Source organism: Emydura macquarii, unplaced genomic scaffold (genome assembly GCF_026122565.2).
Source record: "Emydura macquarii macquarii isolate MOO-44397 ecotype Brisbane River unplaced genomic scaffold, CSIRO-AGI_Emac_v2 contig_3477, whole genome shotgun sequence".
NCBI lineage: Eukaryota > Metazoa > Chordata > Testudines > Chelidae > Emydura > Emydura macquarii.
This window is the reverse complement of record NW_027133614.1, coordinates 1,811,472-1,831,224: the sequence shown is the minus strand read 5'-3', so window position 1 is coordinate 1,831,224 and position 19,753 is coordinate 1,811,472. Positions and strand designations below refer to the sequence as shown.

General features: G+C 48.8%; 2 protein-coding genes across 2 annotated transcripts; both read left to right on the top strand.

The window, feature by feature from the left end:
• The first annotated feature begins 8,308 nt into the window (after positions 1–8,308).
• On the top strand, positions 8,309–12,005 carry LOC137144724 (putative zinc finger protein 286B). Its single transcript, XM_067535195.1, has one exon. The coding sequence runs from the start codon at positions 8,671–8,673 to the stop codon at positions 9,811–9,813; it is 1,143 nt and encodes a 380-aa protein (XP_067391296.1). The 5' UTR covers positions 8,309–8,670; the 3' UTR covers positions 9,814–12,005.
• A 2,989-nt stretch (positions 12,006–14,994) lies between these two features.
• ZNF648 (zinc finger protein 648) lies at positions 14,995–19,003 on the top strand. Its single transcript, XM_067535189.1, has 2 exons — positions 14,995–15,118; positions 17,167–19,003. The coding sequence occupies exon 2, from the start codon at positions 17,237–17,239 to the stop codon at positions 19,001–19,003; it is 1,767 nt and encodes a 588-aa protein (XP_067391290.1). The 5' UTR covers positions 14,995–15,118; positions 17,167–17,236.
• The last annotated feature ends 750 nt before the right edge of the window (positions 19,004–19,753 follow it).

The following is a 19,753-nucleotide window of genomic DNA, read 5'->3' as shown; positions in this document are numbered from 1 at the left end:
ACTGTACAAAGCACCTTTCAAGGGGAGGATAAGGGAAGGATGGGGAGGCTCAGAGTGCAGGGTTCTTGTATCTTATCTTTACTGTTATCAAAGGGCAAACCTGGAAACCCCAGCCTGCTGGAGAGTCCCCTGTCTGGTGCTTGAAGAATGGCTGTGCCATGCTCACTCTCTTGATAAAGGTTTCACAAGCAAACAAACAACAGGCACAGCAAGATTCCCAGGGAGGTGAAGGTTTTCTGCCTTTGTTTCTTTCTGGTTATTTAGTTCTTATGAAAAATGCTGGTTTGGTCACTCAGACAACTGAAGTCCTGTTGTTATGCAAACAGCAGGTGCAGCACAGGCTTCCCCAGCAGAGCTTTACGTGTCTTCTGGACAGATCCAATCCAGCCTTTCAGACATCGCTGTAGAGACTGCCCAATATGGTGGGTTTTATTAAGTGGGAACAAATGCAGTCCACCAAGCATATGCCCAACCAAACAGTCATCCAATGGCAATAACTTTCAGTCACTACCAGCCTGGGGTAGATTTGAACCAGCAAAGAAACTAGAAAGGAAACATTCTGAACCCCATTATCCGTCCTCTGATCTGTCCCTTGTTTCCTGCATTTGTAAAAGACACAGCAGCATGAGACAGAAAGACAGCAGCACTGAAAAGGATGACCTTCAGGGGCTCCACTTGAAGACAGATAAACAGCAGACTGGCTTGCTGAAATGAAGAGCAACCTCTCTTGAATTGAATGTTGTGTTTTTACACCAGCATCAGGTAATTGTCACAGCACCCATCTCGGATTCTTATCAGTAAGTTAGGTATGTCCTGTTCTTAGGGGAGCTGCTTTCATGATATGGATGTGCTCAGCATCTTGGTGCACTTAACAAACTCATTTTTCTAGACTTGCGTTACTTTCTGTGCATGCTGCATCTGACCTTATGTACAAACTGCAGGCACATTTTTTGCCCAAGAACGGCAGAATTCCATGTGTAAGCCATGTTTCTGTACAACAAAGGGGATGGGGAAGTGAACATACCCAGACCTTTCTAACTGAAATTCCAGCACATTGCCTTCGCTTATGCTTTGTACCAGGTTGCGAAGCAAGGTAAAACTAAGAAATGGTGCATTACAGTCAGATCCAGGGCATTTCCTGTTAAATCATCCCAGTGCTTCTAAAGAGAGACTGTGAACTTGTAAATAGGATCTAAGAAGCTGGTTCCATAAACACTGAAATGATTTCATGCATGAACATCAAATTAACCCTCTGCATTTTATGAATATCAATTGAGGTACTTAGATCTCAAGAATATGCAGCTGGTTTGCAACCTGCACCTCATGAATATGCAAGTACACCCATTTGTCTCATAAATGTGCTATCAGGCCTCAGGATCACACCAAGATTAAATGGGTCTCGGCCCAAAGAATGCTGAGGGGAAGTAACCCTGAAAGAGATGAAAAGGAAGGACCAATGTAGTAAAGAGTGACCCACTCTGCAATAATTGGATGCAGATGTCAAGAGGCAATTGTCCATCTTCATGGTGACTGGGGAGAGATGTGTGCATGGTAAAGTTGCTTCTTTGCAGTGAAACTGGCATGTAGGGATGCCCCAGGATCAGAGATACCAGTTTCCATTTATCTTTCCATACATCAGTCTCCAGAACTTTACTGGCTCCTTTTTAGACAAAAGGTCACATCTTCAGCTGAGATCATTCAGCATAGTTCCATCGAAGTCCATGGAGCTACCATGATTTACACCGGTTGAGTATCTGGCTCAAAATGTTTAAGGATTGTTACACACAATGGAGAGCCCCTACAGTCACCAGCAGCTCCACTGACTTCAGGGGGACTTGTCAGGTGGGGAAGGGCTCACAAATGTGTGCAAGGGCTGTTACAACCTAGCCCTAAACCTTTTCACACTCATATCCTTCTGGCAGGGGGAGGGAAGGGAGTCTGTGGCCTGCCTGCCTGAGCACAGCCCACAGCCCCTGCCTTGTTTGGAAGGAATGTTCTCTATATAGATACTAGTCAGGTACTCACCAGCCTGAAAACATGCACAACAGTCCCTGATATTATAACATCCAGTGTGTCCTGGGTCCCAGTCTCCACTTGTGCAGGATATGAGGGTGGGCAAGAGAGCGGTGTGAAAAACTGCAAGCTGCCACAACATATCAGTTACTTTCTTAGCGGCAAAACAGATGAAAAAATGTTGAGGAGAACTGCAGTGTTTTGTGGTCAGGATGCTTTTCTTAGGAGGAATTCCCCAATATACTAATTACCAGCACAATAACAAAAATCTTTACATCTCAGAGCATCGACACGGCTTCCCCCGGCTCTAACACCAGGTTGCTGTCCTGTTTTAAGAGTATGGGCCAGAGCTGTTGTAAATCAGTGGAAATCCTTCACCCCCATTAGACTACAAAGGAGCTCTGCTGATTTACACCACCTGAGAAGCCAGCCCCTAGGATTTCCTATATCGGATCAGACCATCTGCCAGTTCAATTCAGCCTCCTGCCTTGGGCAAAGGTCAGAAATCAGTCCTCCTCCTCCTAACTAATGTAGCCATGTGTATAATGCTGCACATTGGAGGGGATGGGGTAGGGTATACCCCTCCAGCAATCAGTGCCTACCCCATCCCCTCCAATGTGCAGCATTATACACATGGCTACATTATCTTATCTTACAGTCTTATTATCTTAGCCCACATAACTACTATGTTATTGCTACTCAGAAAATCAGCCAGTCCATTCTACAATGCAGACTCAGTGTTTGTCTTGGATGACCCACGAGCAACTGTGGTTTCCATCGGGGTGGCTACATGCGCGGTGTGAAAGGATTTCCTTTTATTTGATCTAATTTTACCCACCATTCATTTCACAAAGTGCCTCTTTATTCTCTTATTACGGGGCAAACAGAGGGGTGGAACAGTTTTCAAAAATAGCCTTCCCATAAAGGTGCTACCCTGAAAACCAGAAGGGTTTGGCAGGGACTCAGGGGAAGCCAGTTAACTCAGTCACACAGATGAGCTCCAGAGGGCACCTTCTATTAGATTGCTTGTCCTTCTCCAGTACTTTGCTACCAGGGAGCAAAGGGGATTTGCCCTCTAATCCAGTCAGCTGGAGAGTTCCTGTCTCCACAGGCACAGCATGTATGAGCAGACAGTGCCCCCCACTGCTTCCTCAAAAAGTAAGATCCGGAAAGAAAGACACCATGACAGTACAATGCAAGGCTGGCTGCTGCAGTATGTTTGATTCAAACCCCTCTAAGGGTTTTCACATTATTACTCTGCTTTTGATTTTATTGCACAGTGTCAGATTAATTACCTGCCATTTGCTCCTCTAGCTCTTCAGGGCAAGGATTGCTTTTTGTTCTGTGTTTGTACAGCATCTAGCAGAGCGGGATTCTAGGCACAACAGCACTGCAAATAAAAACAACAGGGATTTGAAATCCACCCTCCTTCCTCCAGCCACTCCCAACCCTCCGCACAGCCCCAGGGGCAGACTCTTAAGACTACAGCTCCCCCTGGGAACAAGCGGCGGCAGCTGGAGCAACTGGGAGAAGTGGGGATGGGGAGGGAGCAGACCAGCTACCAACCTTGCCTCCATGACAATGCAACACTAGGCTCATAGTAGCCTTTCCTGCTCGCCCAGAAGCACATGGACAGGAGTTCCCACAGCACCTCTTCTGGACAGTCTCTTTATACCCAGGTCCTCTAGGAGGCAGAATGGGTCAGCTGGGCCTCTCCTGCCACAGACAACACAGCACCAGCCCTCTGGGTATTGGGGGTTAGAGGTGACTGAATGGCATCAAAGCCACCCTATTTTAATATCTCACATTGATTTAGCACCTGTCCTCACTGAAGGATCCAAAGCTTTACAAACATAGCAATCACTTCACTCAGCACTGAAGTGCAACCATCTCTGGGACGGAACAAGGCAGCTATTTACCACCACACAGTAACACTACACATGGCAGCAGGCAAATAATAAAAGGAGAAAACAACATTCAACTGAGCCTGCAGAGAGAACTGCCTAGAGGCACAGTGTAATTACCCAACTGGCACGCTGGCTAGGCACTGGGGTAAATATCTCTTCAGTGGTCCCTACACTCAAAGAATCAGCATCCGAAAGCTGGCATCTTCAACAACACAGTGCCCCCTAGCAGCTTGCCAGAGACTTGCTTCAGCACTGACAACAGGAACGCAAACCTGTTCATCAAATTCCAGAGGCATTTCCTCCAACATTGGTTACATGAGACTTCTCCCCGGGCTCAGTAGCTTTAGGCTGGGCGAGGATCTTTTAGTCGTGGGCAGGCTTGTGCCTGCCCATGTCCCAGAACCCAAATAGTACCAAGCCAGCCTTTCACAGAGAGGGAGCCAGCACAGAAGAGACGGCAGCCCAGCCTGATGAAAGATACAGTGGAACCATAGGGGTGGGGAAGGGGACACAAGTTTGGCCCATGTTCTGTCCAAGTGAACAGGTTGGTATACACTGTCCTTGAGGCACAGTTCTTCTGGGCAATGCAAAGAGCCAAGTGGCAGTGAGTCAAGACACGCTCCTATTTGACACATTCAGTCACTAATCCAGAGCTCTTATTGCCCTGGTGACATACATCTTCCAGGCTCACCCAAACCACTCTCCTAGTGTGACCTAATGGTCTGAGAACTGGGAGCTAAGAGACCCAATCCTGCTCTCATACCTATTCCCTTGGTGGCTTTGGACAAGTCACTCACCCTCCTTCTGACTCAGTTTCTCCACCTGTAAAAAATGGGCTGAGACCCTGGAATCCCTATCCTTCCACCCAGACGTGCACATTAAATAAGGAGATGCAGTGCTTGGCCATCAACTGGAACTCTCCTCTGGGTCACACTGCACAGCTGGGGGCACACGGAGAAGAAGGAAAGGAACCTGCTCCCTCCCCACCCACAAAAGGGCCAGGGCCAACTGAGTCCCTGTGCTGGGCGGAATACAGAGAGCACTACCTCTCTGCACCCTGGAGGGTCACTTCACCCCAAAGGGGCCTGGCCAGGCTCCCCTCATGACCACCACGCAGGCCCTGCAGCTTGCAGGAAGCGTACTGAATCACTGGATCCTGCAGGCTGTACCCTCTCTGGCAGGGCTTGGGCCCAACAACACAGATGAAGCTGTCATGACTTTCACCCCTCCACCTTCTGCAGCAGTGAGTGTGTAGAGACGACTATGCCGACACAATGGCATCACTTGCTCAGTGCTGGGAACGGGCCCTCAGAAAAACCTTGTATAGCCGAATGAATGTTCCACGCCAATTATCTCACTCGCTTATAACAAAGGTTGCTAAACATCTCAGGGCCAGCTCCTTCCACGGGTATAAATCAGCCTAGCTCCTCTGATTTCCATAGCGCTGAGGACCTGGCCTTTGGCCTGGATTCAGAACCATGTGCTATCCGCCACTCATGTCAAATCCTTGCTCAGCTGTGCCAATTGCCGAATGTCTGTTGTGGAGGCCGTGCTATCCCAGGGCTGACTTGCAGATGTAATGGGGAAGTTTAGGGGATCTGGAGACAGGGACCCTGTTTTAATCGTAGCCAGGTGTTTCCAAGGGTATGCATGTGATTACTGGGGGGTAAGGCCTTTACACTGAATCCCAGAATGGTGGGAATAAAGGAGCAAAATGACCACCCCGCACCATTGCCAGAGACACTTTGGATTGTCTGCTTTTTCAGAATGCATTGCTAGCAGGTGAGCTCTTAATCCAGTGTGAAAGACAGACATAGACCTCCTTACTGCCTGGGATGATTCTCCCTTCAGGGCCCTCTCCTCTCTGTGCCACTGCCAGGCATCATTTATGCCTATTGGAAGGGTGATGATGCCACCTGTTGTTCAGTTCTAGACATGACAACAGAAAATATCATGAATTAGTGTGTGGCATCTTCTGCAGTTCCATTCAACTTCAATATGAGACACTATCAAGTCACTCACTATTCCTTGCACCCCTGTCCTCCTAGCCTGTTTCTGCCCTTTAGCATGCAGTGCAGGAATTCTCTCTCTTTTCATGGGCTTTTCTTGGAGTCCCACTGTACATTCCTGCCTTTAGAAACTCAACCCTCTTCTCAAACATGAGTGATCTTTGGTGCCTGAGTTTCCTTCCATCCCAACAACCTATAAATCATCTTGGCAGAACCTTCATGCAATGCCTGTATGTATGCTGTAGTTAAGGCCGCTGGGAGATCTTTTTTTATATGAGAATGTAAAAGTAGCAGCCCTTTCCGCTTTCAAACTACAGCCCCACTTAAGGAAAGCACTTAAGCAAGCGCTTAAATTATCCTGAATAGGGATGACTTCCTGAATTGGGGCTTACAGGTTTGCTGAAAGGAGAAAACATACATAATGTAATAGGGGGAACAAAGTGGCTATTGGATAAAATAAAAACAGTAATAAGCCACACCACCTGCATGTGATCTCAGTGCATTGTTAAAGAATCTACTTGGCATCATGGTTACTTCAGCTTCAGAGTGGCCAGAAGTGAACTAAATCAATAGCCGCTGCCAATTACACAATTATACTGGGTACATGTTTGAGAGGCCATTCCTCCTTAATATGCAGTCTAAAATGATCTGGTAGCTTTACATAGCTTTCCCCACACCATTTTGCCAGTGGACTTTAGTACAGATCTAGGGTGAAATTCTGGCCTCAGGAAAGTCAATGGCAAAACTTCCACTGATTTCATTAGAACTAAGATTTCACCTCTAGTATTTACAGAACTCTCTCTGCTCCTCAGTCCACTAACACTAGCGAACTAGGGAACCCTACCCACTAATCAGAGAAAACTTTTCCTATAATAGTTTGTTCCTCACATTGTTCCAAGAGCTCACCCTCAACCCGTTCGGTTCAGAGATGCTCTCAGTTTAAATAGCAAGTCACTAAAAAATTCACCAGGGACTTCTGCATTAACTCCATAATCCCTGAACTGCAGCATGAACTGAGAGAGCACAAGCCGGATTAGGAACGAAAGTAAATTAAAACATGGGGCTGAAACCCAACCAAAGCGGCAAACGCAACATGCCCCCTTTCCAACACACACCAGGTGGGATTGTGGTTTTGTCTACACGAGGGATATGTCGCTGTGGCAATGGGAGGTCTGATTGTGGCCATACCAGCGCTAGCCTGGGTACCAAGAGCAGTAAGGCTGCCGCAGTAGGGCTCAGCACGGGCTGCACAAACCTCTCGGGGTACTCAGCCGGGCAGCGTCTCCTCTTGGTACCCAGCCTAGCGCCATCAAAGCTAGCTTGGGTGTGTCTATAGTCACACCGCTGCTAGCAGGGCAGCCGTGCCCTAGGATTCGGAAGGTGTTGGCTAACACGTGTTACCAACCTATTGTAGCCAGGGTAGGGTGCCTTTAGCACGTGTTAAAGCTAGTGGAGTTCAAAGATAAGGTTGGGCATTTCGCCTCCCTCTGCGATCCGGGCCAGGCTAGCGCTGCCCCGCGTAGGGCTCAATAAGCACGAGGCGGAGCTGGTTAGGAGGGGGCTATTTAAAAAAAAATATAAACACAGCCGGGCTCGCCCCCGTCCCGCCTGGTCTCCCCGGCAGCGCAGGCAGCCTGGGCGGACAGCTGCCTGCGCAGCCGAGTGTGTGCGCGCACGGGCTGCTTTGCGCTGGGGTCCTCGGCAAGGGGAGGCCCCTGTGCGCACCGGGGGGAGCAGCGGCTGCGGCGCGCACGTCTCCGGGCCCGCGGGGAGCCAGCAGCGGGGCGCAACAGCAGCGAGGGAGGTGAGCCGGTGCCGGCCACGCCTGGCACCCAGCGGGGCTGCAGCGGGCAGGGTCCTGCGGTGGGAAGGTGACAGGAAGGAGGGAGGTCCCGTCCCGTCCGCCCCTCCCCTTCCGAGCTGCCATGGGGGCGCAGTAACCCCGGCTACATGCTAGCTGGGAGGCTGGCAATCTCCTCCGGGCAGCCCCTGCCCGCCGAGCAGTGCCCCTGAAGCCGCAGAGCAGGCAAGCAGCATGCCTCTGCTCCCTTCCCTTCCCTACAGACCGTACCCCAGCCTCTGTCCACGCTCGTGTTTAAACACGGCAGCCTGCTCCAGAGCCCAGCTGCACCTGGTCAGACAAACCCGAACCAGCCCTTTAAGCTGGTGGCTGTTCGCTCACCAACACCAGGAAAGTCTCCCCCCAGCTTGCTTTCCCACAGAGGATCGCTCTGGCTGGGTTGAGCTTCCAGCCTGTGTTAGATTCTTCCTTGAGAACTGTGTTGAATGTGATTTTTGCTAGAAAGCAGCTGAAACTTTTGGAAAAGTCCCAGTAGGTGGAAGCAGGCTACAGCAGGCACCAGCTGGACAACAAAGGGGTCGAGGTAGATGGTTGCTGTGGGTTAGGGAACTGCCATGCATTTCTGAGATGGAACTTCTCTTGCCTGTTGTATTTGTGGAGGGAGGGTAGGGGCCATGTCTACCCTAGCAGCACAGTACAGCAATCAATACAGCAGCAGAGCTGAAGCACCCTAGAGTGACAAGGAAAGCTGTGATTTGCACGGGCAAGTTCAGTTGCTGCAAATCCTGGTTTTCCTTGTCTATGCTAGGGGTTTGCACTGGTGCAGGTACTCTGATTACTGGCCACTGATGGCTGAAATCAGGGCTGGCTAACTCCTGCATAGACAAGGGTAGGGCTCAGAGACCCATAAGGATTGCTGGAAAGGAGACCCAGGAAAGGAATGCTGAGTTCCAAGTTTGTTGTAAAGGGGACTTGTGTCTCATGCATGCTCCTCTTTGCTTTCAGACCTTGGAAGTGCTGGGAAGCATGGACTGTGACCACACAGCAGTTCCACAGGCCCCCATCCATGGCTGACAGCCCTGCGGGAGTCCAGCTGTGCCTTAACCTAGCAAAGGAAAAGAGTAGGATCAGACAGGTCGGGGATTGCCTGTGGGTGGGTGGCCTTGGAGACCAGAGCTCAATCATCAGCAAGCAGGTGGAGAGCACCATGATGGTGGACAGTCCTGCAGAGCACGGTCAGGGCAGGACAGAGTTTGGCAGAGTCTTTGCTGGTTTTGTACCCACAGAGCTGGCAGCAGTGACAGAAATCAGCAAGCTTGTCCCTGTGCTGAGAGACCACAAGCCCATGGCAGCTGCTGGTGCCACCACCCTGATCTGCGGGGACTGTGGCAAGAGTTTTGCCAGGAAGTCAGACTTTAAAGTGCACCAGCGGATCCACACTGGGGAGAGGCCCTACAAGTGCTCCTACTGCAGCAAGGGCTTCTACCAGGCCTCTATGGTGCGGCGGCATGAGCGCACGCACACCGGTGAGAAGCCCTACCGCTGCTCTGTGTGCGATAAGTCCTTTGCCCGCTCCACCTCATTGCTGATTCACCAGAACACGCACACTGGTGACCGGCCCTATGAGTGCTCCTTCTGTGAGAAGACTTTCTCTGACCCCTCCACCTTGCTCCAGCACCGCAAGATGCATATGGGCCTCAAGCCGTTCCACTGCAGCATCTGCAACAAGTCCTTCAGCCAGTCGTCCAGCTTCACCTTCCACCGGGCTACTCACACCAATGACCGCCCCTTCATCTGCTCCGAGTGCGGCAAGGCCTTCATTCGCTCCACTGCCCTGCTCAAGCACCGGCAGACCCATGTTCAGAAGGCTTTTCGCTGTGGGGAGTGCGGCAAGGTTTTCCCCAAGCTCTCAGGGCTCCGCTCCCACCAGCGGATGCACGCCCAAGGCCACCGGATAGAGATGGAGTTGAGGGAGGAGAAGCGGAGCCGCTGGGACGTTCCCACACTGGGGTTCCGACCCCATGACCCTTTGCCCCAGGACTGTCCCCATCTCAGCTTGGCTGTCCAGCCGGAATCCAGTTGACCCTAGAATTGTACATTCTGTACTGCCCAGTTTCACATAGCTACAGTTGGGTATTGGAGGTATATGGCCAATGGAAATGTTATGTGTGCAGCTCCAAATTCTCTTCCATCCCACCCAGACCTGCTGTTGTTCCACTTTCTAGTACCTGTCCTTCATAACAGACCAGGATTCTGCTCCATATCTCATAAACTGGTCATCTCACTTCCTATCATACTGTCCCACCTTTCAGAGCTGAATCCCTCTCCATCTTGCTGCTGTGACCTCACTTTCTCAGCCTATGACCTCATCCAGTCTGATAAGCTAGGTGGGGCATGCTGGGCCAGTTCTTCAATGGGAGACCTCCAGGGAAAGCACAGGTAAGGGAAGAAGAGGATTTTGGTGACTTCATCAGGCATTCTTCCCTTTAAGTCCATACTGAACCAACATCCTACTTTGATATTGGGGGCACTGAGCTTCCAACCTAGTGTGGTCATTAAAGGCTCCAAAGCACTTTTTGCAAGAGTAGAAATATTATCACTAACGTCATCACTAATGTCCTGGCCAAATTCCAGTTTAGTTAACTTGCTGAAAACTCCCCCTTAGTTTCCTGGGATCTGGTATTCTTCACTGCACCTCCTGAACTGCTGTGCACTACCGCAAAAGTGGCTGCATTTCACTGCCAAGCAAAGGTATTCCTATGTGTAATTTTCAAAGCATTTGGAAGCGGGGGCTGCAGAGCACCATTTCGGGGGGAAAGCATAGATTTCCCCCCACATACACTCCACCTGACCCTCCTCTTTCCCTCTTAGGCTCCCCCCACCAGTCCTTGAGCCCAAAACCCACCCCCTCTAAATCTGACTGAGTAGGTCCGTGACCTGGTGCATATTGTCACAGCATCGAAACCTGAGAGGCATTGCAGCCCCATGGCACCAGGTCTCAATGCCATTCACTCGGATTTGACCCAGACATCCCAACATCATGACAGAAGGATGGCTGAGCCTAATGTGAGGCATTGCGAGCTGGCATACGGGGTTACAGCACCACTCAGGGTTGGCCTGGCCAAAAAGTGGCTACCCCAGCCTTGCAGTCTATGTTTGGAACCTTTCTGGGTGAACTGCACAATAATAAAAGAAAGATAATTATTACTGTCTCTCTCATCCATTTCCCTCTGCTGCTACCTCATTTTGTATCAATAATTCATCTTAAATTGGGTAAATATTGAAAAAATATTTGCTGTGACTGTCCGTTCACAGTTTCAGATGAATTCACTGATTTTTTCCATGAACTTTTTGTATCAGCTTTCAGCAGCTATTCTCACAAAAAGTTTAACTGGCAGAAATATTTGCCAAAGCAGCGTATTTTAAGATAATATTGCAGGATATTCATGCAAAGTAAATTTCAAATTCAGACTTCTGAGTATTTGCACTGGAAGCCTGATTCTAAAGAGTAATTTTCATCCAGGCAGGGAACAGAAACATACCATGAGCCCAATGTGACCAGTTAAATAGCTGCAGACCGAGGGGTCATTAGCAGAATGATTTTGAGTAATGAGTAAATTCAAGAAAATCACAATCTGCCACAGATAAAGGCAAATTTAATTAAAACAAAACAAAACTTTTAGCAATTGTACAAAAACAGGATAAATATTTCATTGAACTTTTTCCATTTTTAAAATAATTTTAACTAATAAGTCGACTGAAATTTTAACTTTTGAAAAATTCCAAAACCAAGGAAAATATTTCAGAAAAATTTGTCAAGATGTTTCCCCCCTTTTTTCTCCTGCATCAACATTTTGACCGAAAAAAAAAATTTTTTTCCAGAAAATTTCAACCAATCATTAAATTGATTGATGAGGAATTGCTTTCCCTGTTCTGTCATCTGTCTCTTAGTATGGACCCTTCTCTCTCTCCCCATCTCTCACAGATCAATGGGAGGAGGAAGGTAAAGAGAGGAGAGGGGATGTGCAGAAAGGGCTGGGTGGGTGTGAAAGAAAGAAGTGATTTTTTTATTGAACCATGATGGCTGATGCTGTCCAACTTCTGCTTCTTCCCCACTGTGATGGGAGGAGCCTAAATACAGTGCTGTCTAAATCAGCAGCACCAATGCCTGGAGATGGAAGTTGGTTGTGAGGAGGTGAAGCGAGACATCTGAATCAGAGGGTTGGTTGGGAGAGTTTCAGCCCTGAGTCTTTGATCACTGCCTATAGTGCAGAATTTGAAAACATCGGCTACAGGGGAGTCCTCCGATAACTAGGTCATTTGTTTTGCCACAAAGCAGTTTTTTGTAACTTCACTGTAAGCTGAGGGTGTCATTGTCATCCGAATTCCAGTTTGCACACACTGCAATGCATTGGAACGAAGCAGGACCTTCATTCTACTTCACAACAAGAGGGGCGGCTTGCAATGTCCCAGTGCATTGTGAGCAGCTGTTACTGAAATCTGCTTCTTGGTGTAATGGATTAAGCAAGGGGGCAACACTTGCCTGTGGGGAGGTGGAGTAGTCCAGGCTTTTCACCTTTAACATAGCACCAGCCCTTTTCTTTTCTCTTAGCTCTGAAGAAATCAAGCACCAACTTCTAGGCCTGCTCTTATCAGCTCCATGGGCTCTGGGCTCTCCTTGTGCCTGCTGAGGACCAGTTTCCCACTCTCTCAAGTGTTTGAAGCATTGGATGTAGACAATGCCAGTGGTGTTTTAATCCAGCGGAGACCTTCCTCCTGTTACAATTTCAACATGGCCAGCAAAGAGGCTCCTTCTCCTAGTGTTCTGTTCTCAACTCGCTCTCTTTGAAACCACTCAGAGCCCCTTTCAGACTACACACAGCACCCTCTCACCCAATGCTAGGAGTCTGCTGGGCAACAATAGCCAATCTCTGGTTTCCCCTGGACAACTGCAGTTGGTTGTAAAGGTTCCCTCTAGATCAGCATGATGATGAACTCCTGCTATGTCTCTGAAAACCGTTAGTCCAAGTGCTCCCAAGTCAAGTTTCACTCTTCTCTAAAACCAGAAGAAATCTCCCATCCTGAAAAATGTTCAGCCTGGGAATCCAGGATGATGCCTGTGTTGTCATGTGCTCTTTGTACTTTGCACCTGTTTCTTCCTTTTCTTCCAGGGGAGAGAGAAAAGACTTGAACCCAGACTGTAATTTACTGAAACCCAATGGGAGAGAGGGGTGTCTCCTCATCAAATGCTTCTCCTCTCAGCATGTAGTGACTCAAATAAAGTTGCTTTGATGGATACGGGGGAGAGAAATATTACCTAGTAATTGCTTTTCTGCATCTCATCACTGCCCCAGTTTGGAACTGAGTGAGCAATAAGGAGGAATAGTGACCTATTAGTTACAAGATGATCCACTGAGGCTGCAGAATATATAGTGTGTGAAATATCCAGAGAGAGACATAGATCAAGGACTAGGCAGCGGCAAAATGGGATCCATTACAGAGTCACTCATGGGATTTTTGGGACTCCAGTATACTAGAGGTGTGCTGGCAGTGACCAGGGAAAGAAATCAGCTTACACATTTCTTCCTCTTCTAGTCCTGCTGCCAGAGAGGGTCTCTGGACTGGCAGTGAGTTGCCTCCCACTCTAGTCCTGCTGGCAGGAAGGTGGAGGCATGGAATAGGCTGTGGGCTGACAGGTAGCCGCAGCTGACTTGTATGACCCTGCATGATCACTACCACTGCTTGGGCCTGCTCATGTTATCAGCAAGTTTGGAAGGATCCATATTTATTTCAGTAAACATATACACGTGAACAGAACATTCCTGAAGGTGCTGCTATCAAGAACCTAAGCACTGCAGAGCAGCCAAGTAGCTAAGGCACTGCCACTTCATTGTGATGAAATGAAATATCTGTTTCTAACCATGTATCTTCTCTAGCCAAAATAAAAAATTAAATTTGTGATTAAAAAACCCTTCTGTGTCTATCTAAACCTCAGCTATCCTGAAGGCTGAACTGAGCAACATGAAGGCGTGGTGCTAGACTTGGTGGGGTGCAGCTACTGAGACCCTTCTGGTTGCCTGGGTGCTGGAATTCAAACCCTAGCGCAGAGGGGCCAGTGCAGGTGTGTGTATGTATGTAGAGATCAGGATTTGACTGAATTCTTGCCCTATTTTTTTGACTGTCAATGGTACAAAATTAAAAACATGCAGAACTTCAGCATCAGTATTGCGGACACACAAAAGCATGTGACTAAAATAAAAACACCTCCTCTATGTCAGCTTGTCCTTCTTTGGAGGGGAACTTAGACTGTTCTATAGTTCATCTTCCAGAAAACAAAATGTGTCTGCTTCTGCTAACCTGGGGCCAGGGAAAGAAGTTGTACTTGCAGAATCTCTCCTCCCTGGTATGAATAGGTATGGGGTGGTCTGTTTAAAAAAAGAGAAACAGTGTTTTGGAAGCAGATTCTAGAGCAGTTAAACAGAGAAATAAAGGTGAAAATTATTTAATTCCTAGTGAGAAGAGGAAAATCACTGCTGCAGAAGTCAGAGAACTGAGCAGCATGTTTGATATGAGTCTAGGGTAGACGCCTATTACCCCCTTACCCCCGGCCTGATTTTTCGCACTTGCTATCTGGTCACCTTATATGAGTCAGTAAGATGAAGAAGGAGATAGAGAACAGAGGACTGCAGGAAGGTTCAGACACCGAAAAGACAGACAAGAGACACACCATGATTGTGGGACGGCAGTGACTGGTTTACACTGTGACTAAGCAACAATCAACTGGGGGACATACAAATATCTGAAAGGTGTAAATACTAGGGAGGAAGGGAGATTATTTAGCACAATAAACTATAGCATAACTTAGAGTGATAGGACGGAGTCAACATAGGACCACATAGGCTGAATATCAGGAAAAGCTTTCAGACAGGGAGCTCTATAAGCCTATGGATTAATTTCCTAATGGAAGTAAAAGCCACCTTTCAATTCAGAGTGGACAAAACCAGCATAGTAACTGTACTGTAGGGTGCGATCCTGCCCTGGCATAGAGGTGATCTACATGGCTCCAGAGTCCATTTCCCTCACTGGAATCTATGGGAGGGAGGGGGTGAACCGAAGAATGGCTCAGTCAGGCAGTCAGACAGGGCAGCCCTGCTGTATTTCCCAGGCTGCTCTCTGTGATGCAGGCAGGAAGGTTGTGTATATTCACAGGCCCCACCTCCTGGCTCTGCAGCTGCTAGACTGGACACAAAAGGGTGAGACAGACCGGCACATTTGCTACTGCTGCTCTGCACCAAACTCTCCGCCTTTCCTCATTTATAACCCGGAGCAGATGATCCCACAGGGGCAGCCGCCTGGAACACCCCACATACCTGTACTCAGATACCAGGGTGAGTCGTTGCAGCTAGACCTGGGCTTACTGGAAAGGGAGAGAGGCAGGCCAGAAAGCAACAGGGAAAGAAAAATGGGAGGGGGAGCTATATGAAAAAAAATCTGAGGGGACAGGCTGGAGGCAGCTGGGCTCTCAGGGCCTGACATCTGGTACTTGCTGCAGTCAGACCTAGTTTCCTCCAAACAGTCGATGCTTTGTATTTGGAACCGAAACTGTTTTTTCACGGGATCAGGAAAGAGAGGTCACCCTCACCCAGTGGGCAGCTTTACATTTCTACAGACAACTCTGTGCTTCTTTGTCTCTTTGTGCCATATACCTGGGGATACGCAGTGACTTGGAGACTGTGCCACCCTTCAGTCCACTTTTTCCCCAGGTACCAGCAGGAACTTGTTCAAAACACAGAGATACCTGTGTTCCACAAATGCCTGCAAATACTGGAGATTGAAGCAGCTCTGGTAATTATTAATATTGCTGGACTTGCAGCCAATCACCTATAAATTATCCAGAAGTCCCTGTGAAGGACGAAGGTCTGGGAATACTGAAAAATTAGATGCAGGAGAAAAATGAGGGGGAGCTATTTTTTGTTTGCAATTGCTGTCTGCAACCAGGACTCCCAGTGGCAGCATCCATTGGTTGTTTATATGCCTAAGAAGGAATTTTCTGCATTGGCCACTGTCAGTGGAGAGTAGCATTCCTTTGCCATTTCTCTATGGTTAGGTATACTTTTGCCACCCTTAGAACTGAGTGCCTGATTGGGTTGGCCAAACCACGTCTGTATTTGTCATCCAGCAGCGTTGGAGCTATAATGTCTTGCTGCTTTGCCACACCTCATAACGTTAACTCTGTGCGGGCCATTACGCACAGTGCTCTGAAGGCTGAATCAAAAACTGCTCAGTGCAGAGCCCTAAACCTGCCCCCAAATTACACACACATTCCAGTGAAAAAACTGTGGGCCCCTTCATAGCGTAGATGCTTGAGTGGCTGAGCTGTTTAATGGCCCTTTTTACTATACCAATGGTGGCATGTGTACACTCTGCATCCAGGGAGTTATTCCATTATGGACCTTGTCTCCAGTTATAGGCACTATACAGTCAAGAACTTTAGAGTGGTGAATAAACCCTCAGGATGGCAGCAGGTGGGTGACTTCATCAGCCTATTTTGTGGTCATTTGTTTAAATACATTTTGCAATAAAGCCAGGGAGGAGAAAGTGTTATTTATTTTTCAAATGGAGAACTCAGAGCTCCTGAGGTTCTGAAAGTTGGGTCTCTGATTTCTTGCCCTCTTCCTATTTTTATTTCTATAGCAAAACTTTGAATGGATAGGCAGGCCTTGTCAGTATCACATCCTCACAGCATCTGATTCGCTACCAAACAGAGAGACTGTGGTTTGATTCCCAGCACTCTCCTAAGTCAGACCTTCTGTTAGAAAAATTAACTGTGGTTCCTTACCCAGCATTCAAGATGTTTTAGTTCCCTGGTAATCAAGAGAAACAGCAGTTTGATATCCAGCACCACAGTGCATCAGGGTCTCCACAATAAAGAGCATCTGTTTGCTTCCTAGTACTCCTGTGTACAAAAAGCAGAAAAACAGATACATTGTTTTAAAAACACAGAAGAGAGGCAGTGGTTTTAAAATAGAAAAGATTGAGATTAAAATAATACCATTGGTTAGAACAAAGTAACAAACATGAGCTTTACATAGGTGAGCTGTAGGAATAAACTTAGTAATAGAATAAATAGGAATAAACTTAATCAAATTAGTAAAGAGGGAAAGGGTTAAAAAAATATTACCAGCTAACATATATTTCCAGGATCACCTCTAACATGCTGTTTGTTTGTTGTTTCTGTTATTGTAGCCAGTCTTGTCTTTTCCCTGCTCTTTGAGGAAGGAATGTGTCACCCCTCTATGTACAGCGCCTGGCACAGTAAAATTCTCTAGCCCAACTGGGGCATCTGAGTGTCAATGTAATAATGATCCCTGGCTGCTTTCTGTTCCTCATAAATGTCCCCAGCCCCTGTTCATTCATCTCTTGTTCCAAAATGCAGGTCACTTACCCTGAGGTCAGCTACAGGCTGAAAGATCCTGAAAGCAGACATTCAGAGGCAGCAGTGGAAAATGGCAAGCACAGAATGCTCTGAGAGACAGGACTGGGAGTACCCCAGCAGCAGTTTGGCTCACGGATCCTATGAGGGCAGGAAGAGGACCACGAACACACACTGTGAAACCGAGGATGAAGGTGAGGATGAGGAGGAAGCTGAGGAAAGTGACAGTGACCATTTTGGGAACAGCCTGCAAAAGGACCAAGATCTGGTGTCTAGCAGCTCCCTGCTGAGGGAGAGCATGCCAGAAGACCTTCTGTGTGAGGAAGATGAGGTCTTTTATGAGACCTTCACCCTCATCAATGCCAATGGTGTGGCCAAGAAGCTGAACATGATGGTCAGTCTTCGCACCAAGAACAATGAGGATGGGGAAGAAAGTGGCAAGGAGACATTATGTCAGAAGTGGCACAGCCGGCCAATGAGCAAGCCTGCTGTTCTTCGATGCAGCCCACAGGGCACAAAGCATTTTGGCAGGATGCTGCCGAGCTCGACAGAGTACGTAGACACGGTGGTTACCTTAGACGGCGATTTGGATGACCCAGCCCGGGACAGCCTGCCGTGCAATGGCATGGAAAGCATCAAGAGCTACGTGACCAAGAAAGTACAGGGAGGGGTGTTCCCAGGAAATCCAAGTGTGGACTCCAGCAAGCCAGAGGGGAGCAAAGAGCTGTCCCCGAAAAGTAAGACAGGGGTGAAGAGACTGAAACTGAAAGCTGCCAACAAGCCAGCTGAGAGAGCAGGCAGCGTCGGGACCCCAAAGGCAGCCACGGTGAGGAGGGTCAGGATTGGGACACAGCAGGTAGGCAGCAACGAGGCAGAGGAGCGGCCTTACAAATGCATGCAGTGTGGACGGGCCTTTAAGAAATCCAGCAACCTCCTGAGCCACATTGACACTCACAGTGGGGCCAAGCCATATGCCTGTGAGCTGTGCGGCAAGGCCTATTCACACCAGGGCACCCTGCAGCAACACAAGCGTTTGCACACGGGTGAGCGCCCCTACAAGTGCCCGTTCTGCATCAAGGCCTACACGTGGTCCTCAGACTACCGCAAACACATCCGCACGCACACCGGCGAGAAGCCCTACAAGTGCCTGGACTGCGAGAAAGCCTTTGTGCGCTCCTCGGACTTGCGCAAGCATCAGCGCAACATGCACAGCAACGACAAGCCTTTCCCTTGCCAGGAATGCGGCAAGACCTTCAACAAGCCGCTTTCGCTGCTGCGCCACCAACGCACCCACCTGGGTGAGAAGCCTTTCCATTGCCCCGACTGCGGCAAGGAGTTCGCTGTGGCCAGCCGTATGGTGGAGCACCAGCGCATCCACACAGGCGAGCGACCCTTCTCCTGTGCCATCTGCGGCAAGTCTTTCACCAAGTCCTCCAACCTCTTTGAGCACCAGACGTTGCACACTGGTGAGCGCCCCTTTAAATGCTCCGAGTGTGGCATGGCCTTTGCCCAGTCCTCCCGCCTCATCCGCCACCAGCGCATCCACACCGGTGAGCGGCCCTTTACCTGCGCCGAGTGTGGGCAAGCCTTCGCCCGCTCCTCCACCCTCAAGAGGCACCAGCAGATCCACAGTGGGGAGAAGGCCTACCTGTGCTCAGACTGCGGCAAGGCCTTCCGCCATGCCTCCCAGCTCACCCAGCACATGCGGGTACACACAGGGGAGCGGCCCTACCAGTGTGCCCAGTGCGGCAAGGCCTTCACCCAGTCCACCCACCTTATCCGCCACCAGACCAAGCACGCTGCCAGCAACGGGGAGCTATTCTCTTCTTCCGATGAGTGAGCCCCTCTCCAGCGGGGCAGCTGGACACCAGGCATTCGCTACTTTGCCGGGCTGATTCCCCATTGGCAGGCCTGGCACCCACAGGGAAGCACTTTCAAAGAGACACTTTGCTTTCTCTACTAACATTGGTGGATTCCTAAGCCTTCCCCATCCGTACCAATCACATTGGGCACTGCTGGGAGAGCAAGCACACACAGAAGTGTTAGATCCTGACTTATCAGACCTTGAAGGTTCATTCTTCATCTTTCTCCCCTTTAAAGTGGGAGCAGATGAGACAGGGGCAACCAGAGGAAACAAATTAAATCTTGAGATGAAACATTGCCCGCTGTGGGGTCAAATACAACAGATCTGGGCTTCATCAGGAAGAGCTAATACAAGAGAGCAGTTTGTATGCAACATGGAGCAGGCACCACTCTGACCAAGCTGCTTGTTGACTAGAGGAAATCTGCAAGAACTTGTCTTCATAAATGTACAGGAAAGGACCCAACCAGAGCCCACCTGTGACAGCCCACTTGTGACAGCTCACCTGTGACAGATAAGGAGAGAGATTATAAAGAATGCACCCACCTTGTCATCTGTCCAAGCACAGAGTTCAGCTGTTTACCAAGATCCTCCTGCTGAATAAAAGTATGAGAGCCCATCTCAAACTGACACTCCACAGCTGTTGCTCCTTCATGCTAATTCCTGTTGCCCCTTCAAGTGTAGTTCTCCTCTTAAGGGACTAGGTAAGAAAATGGCATATCTGCTCCC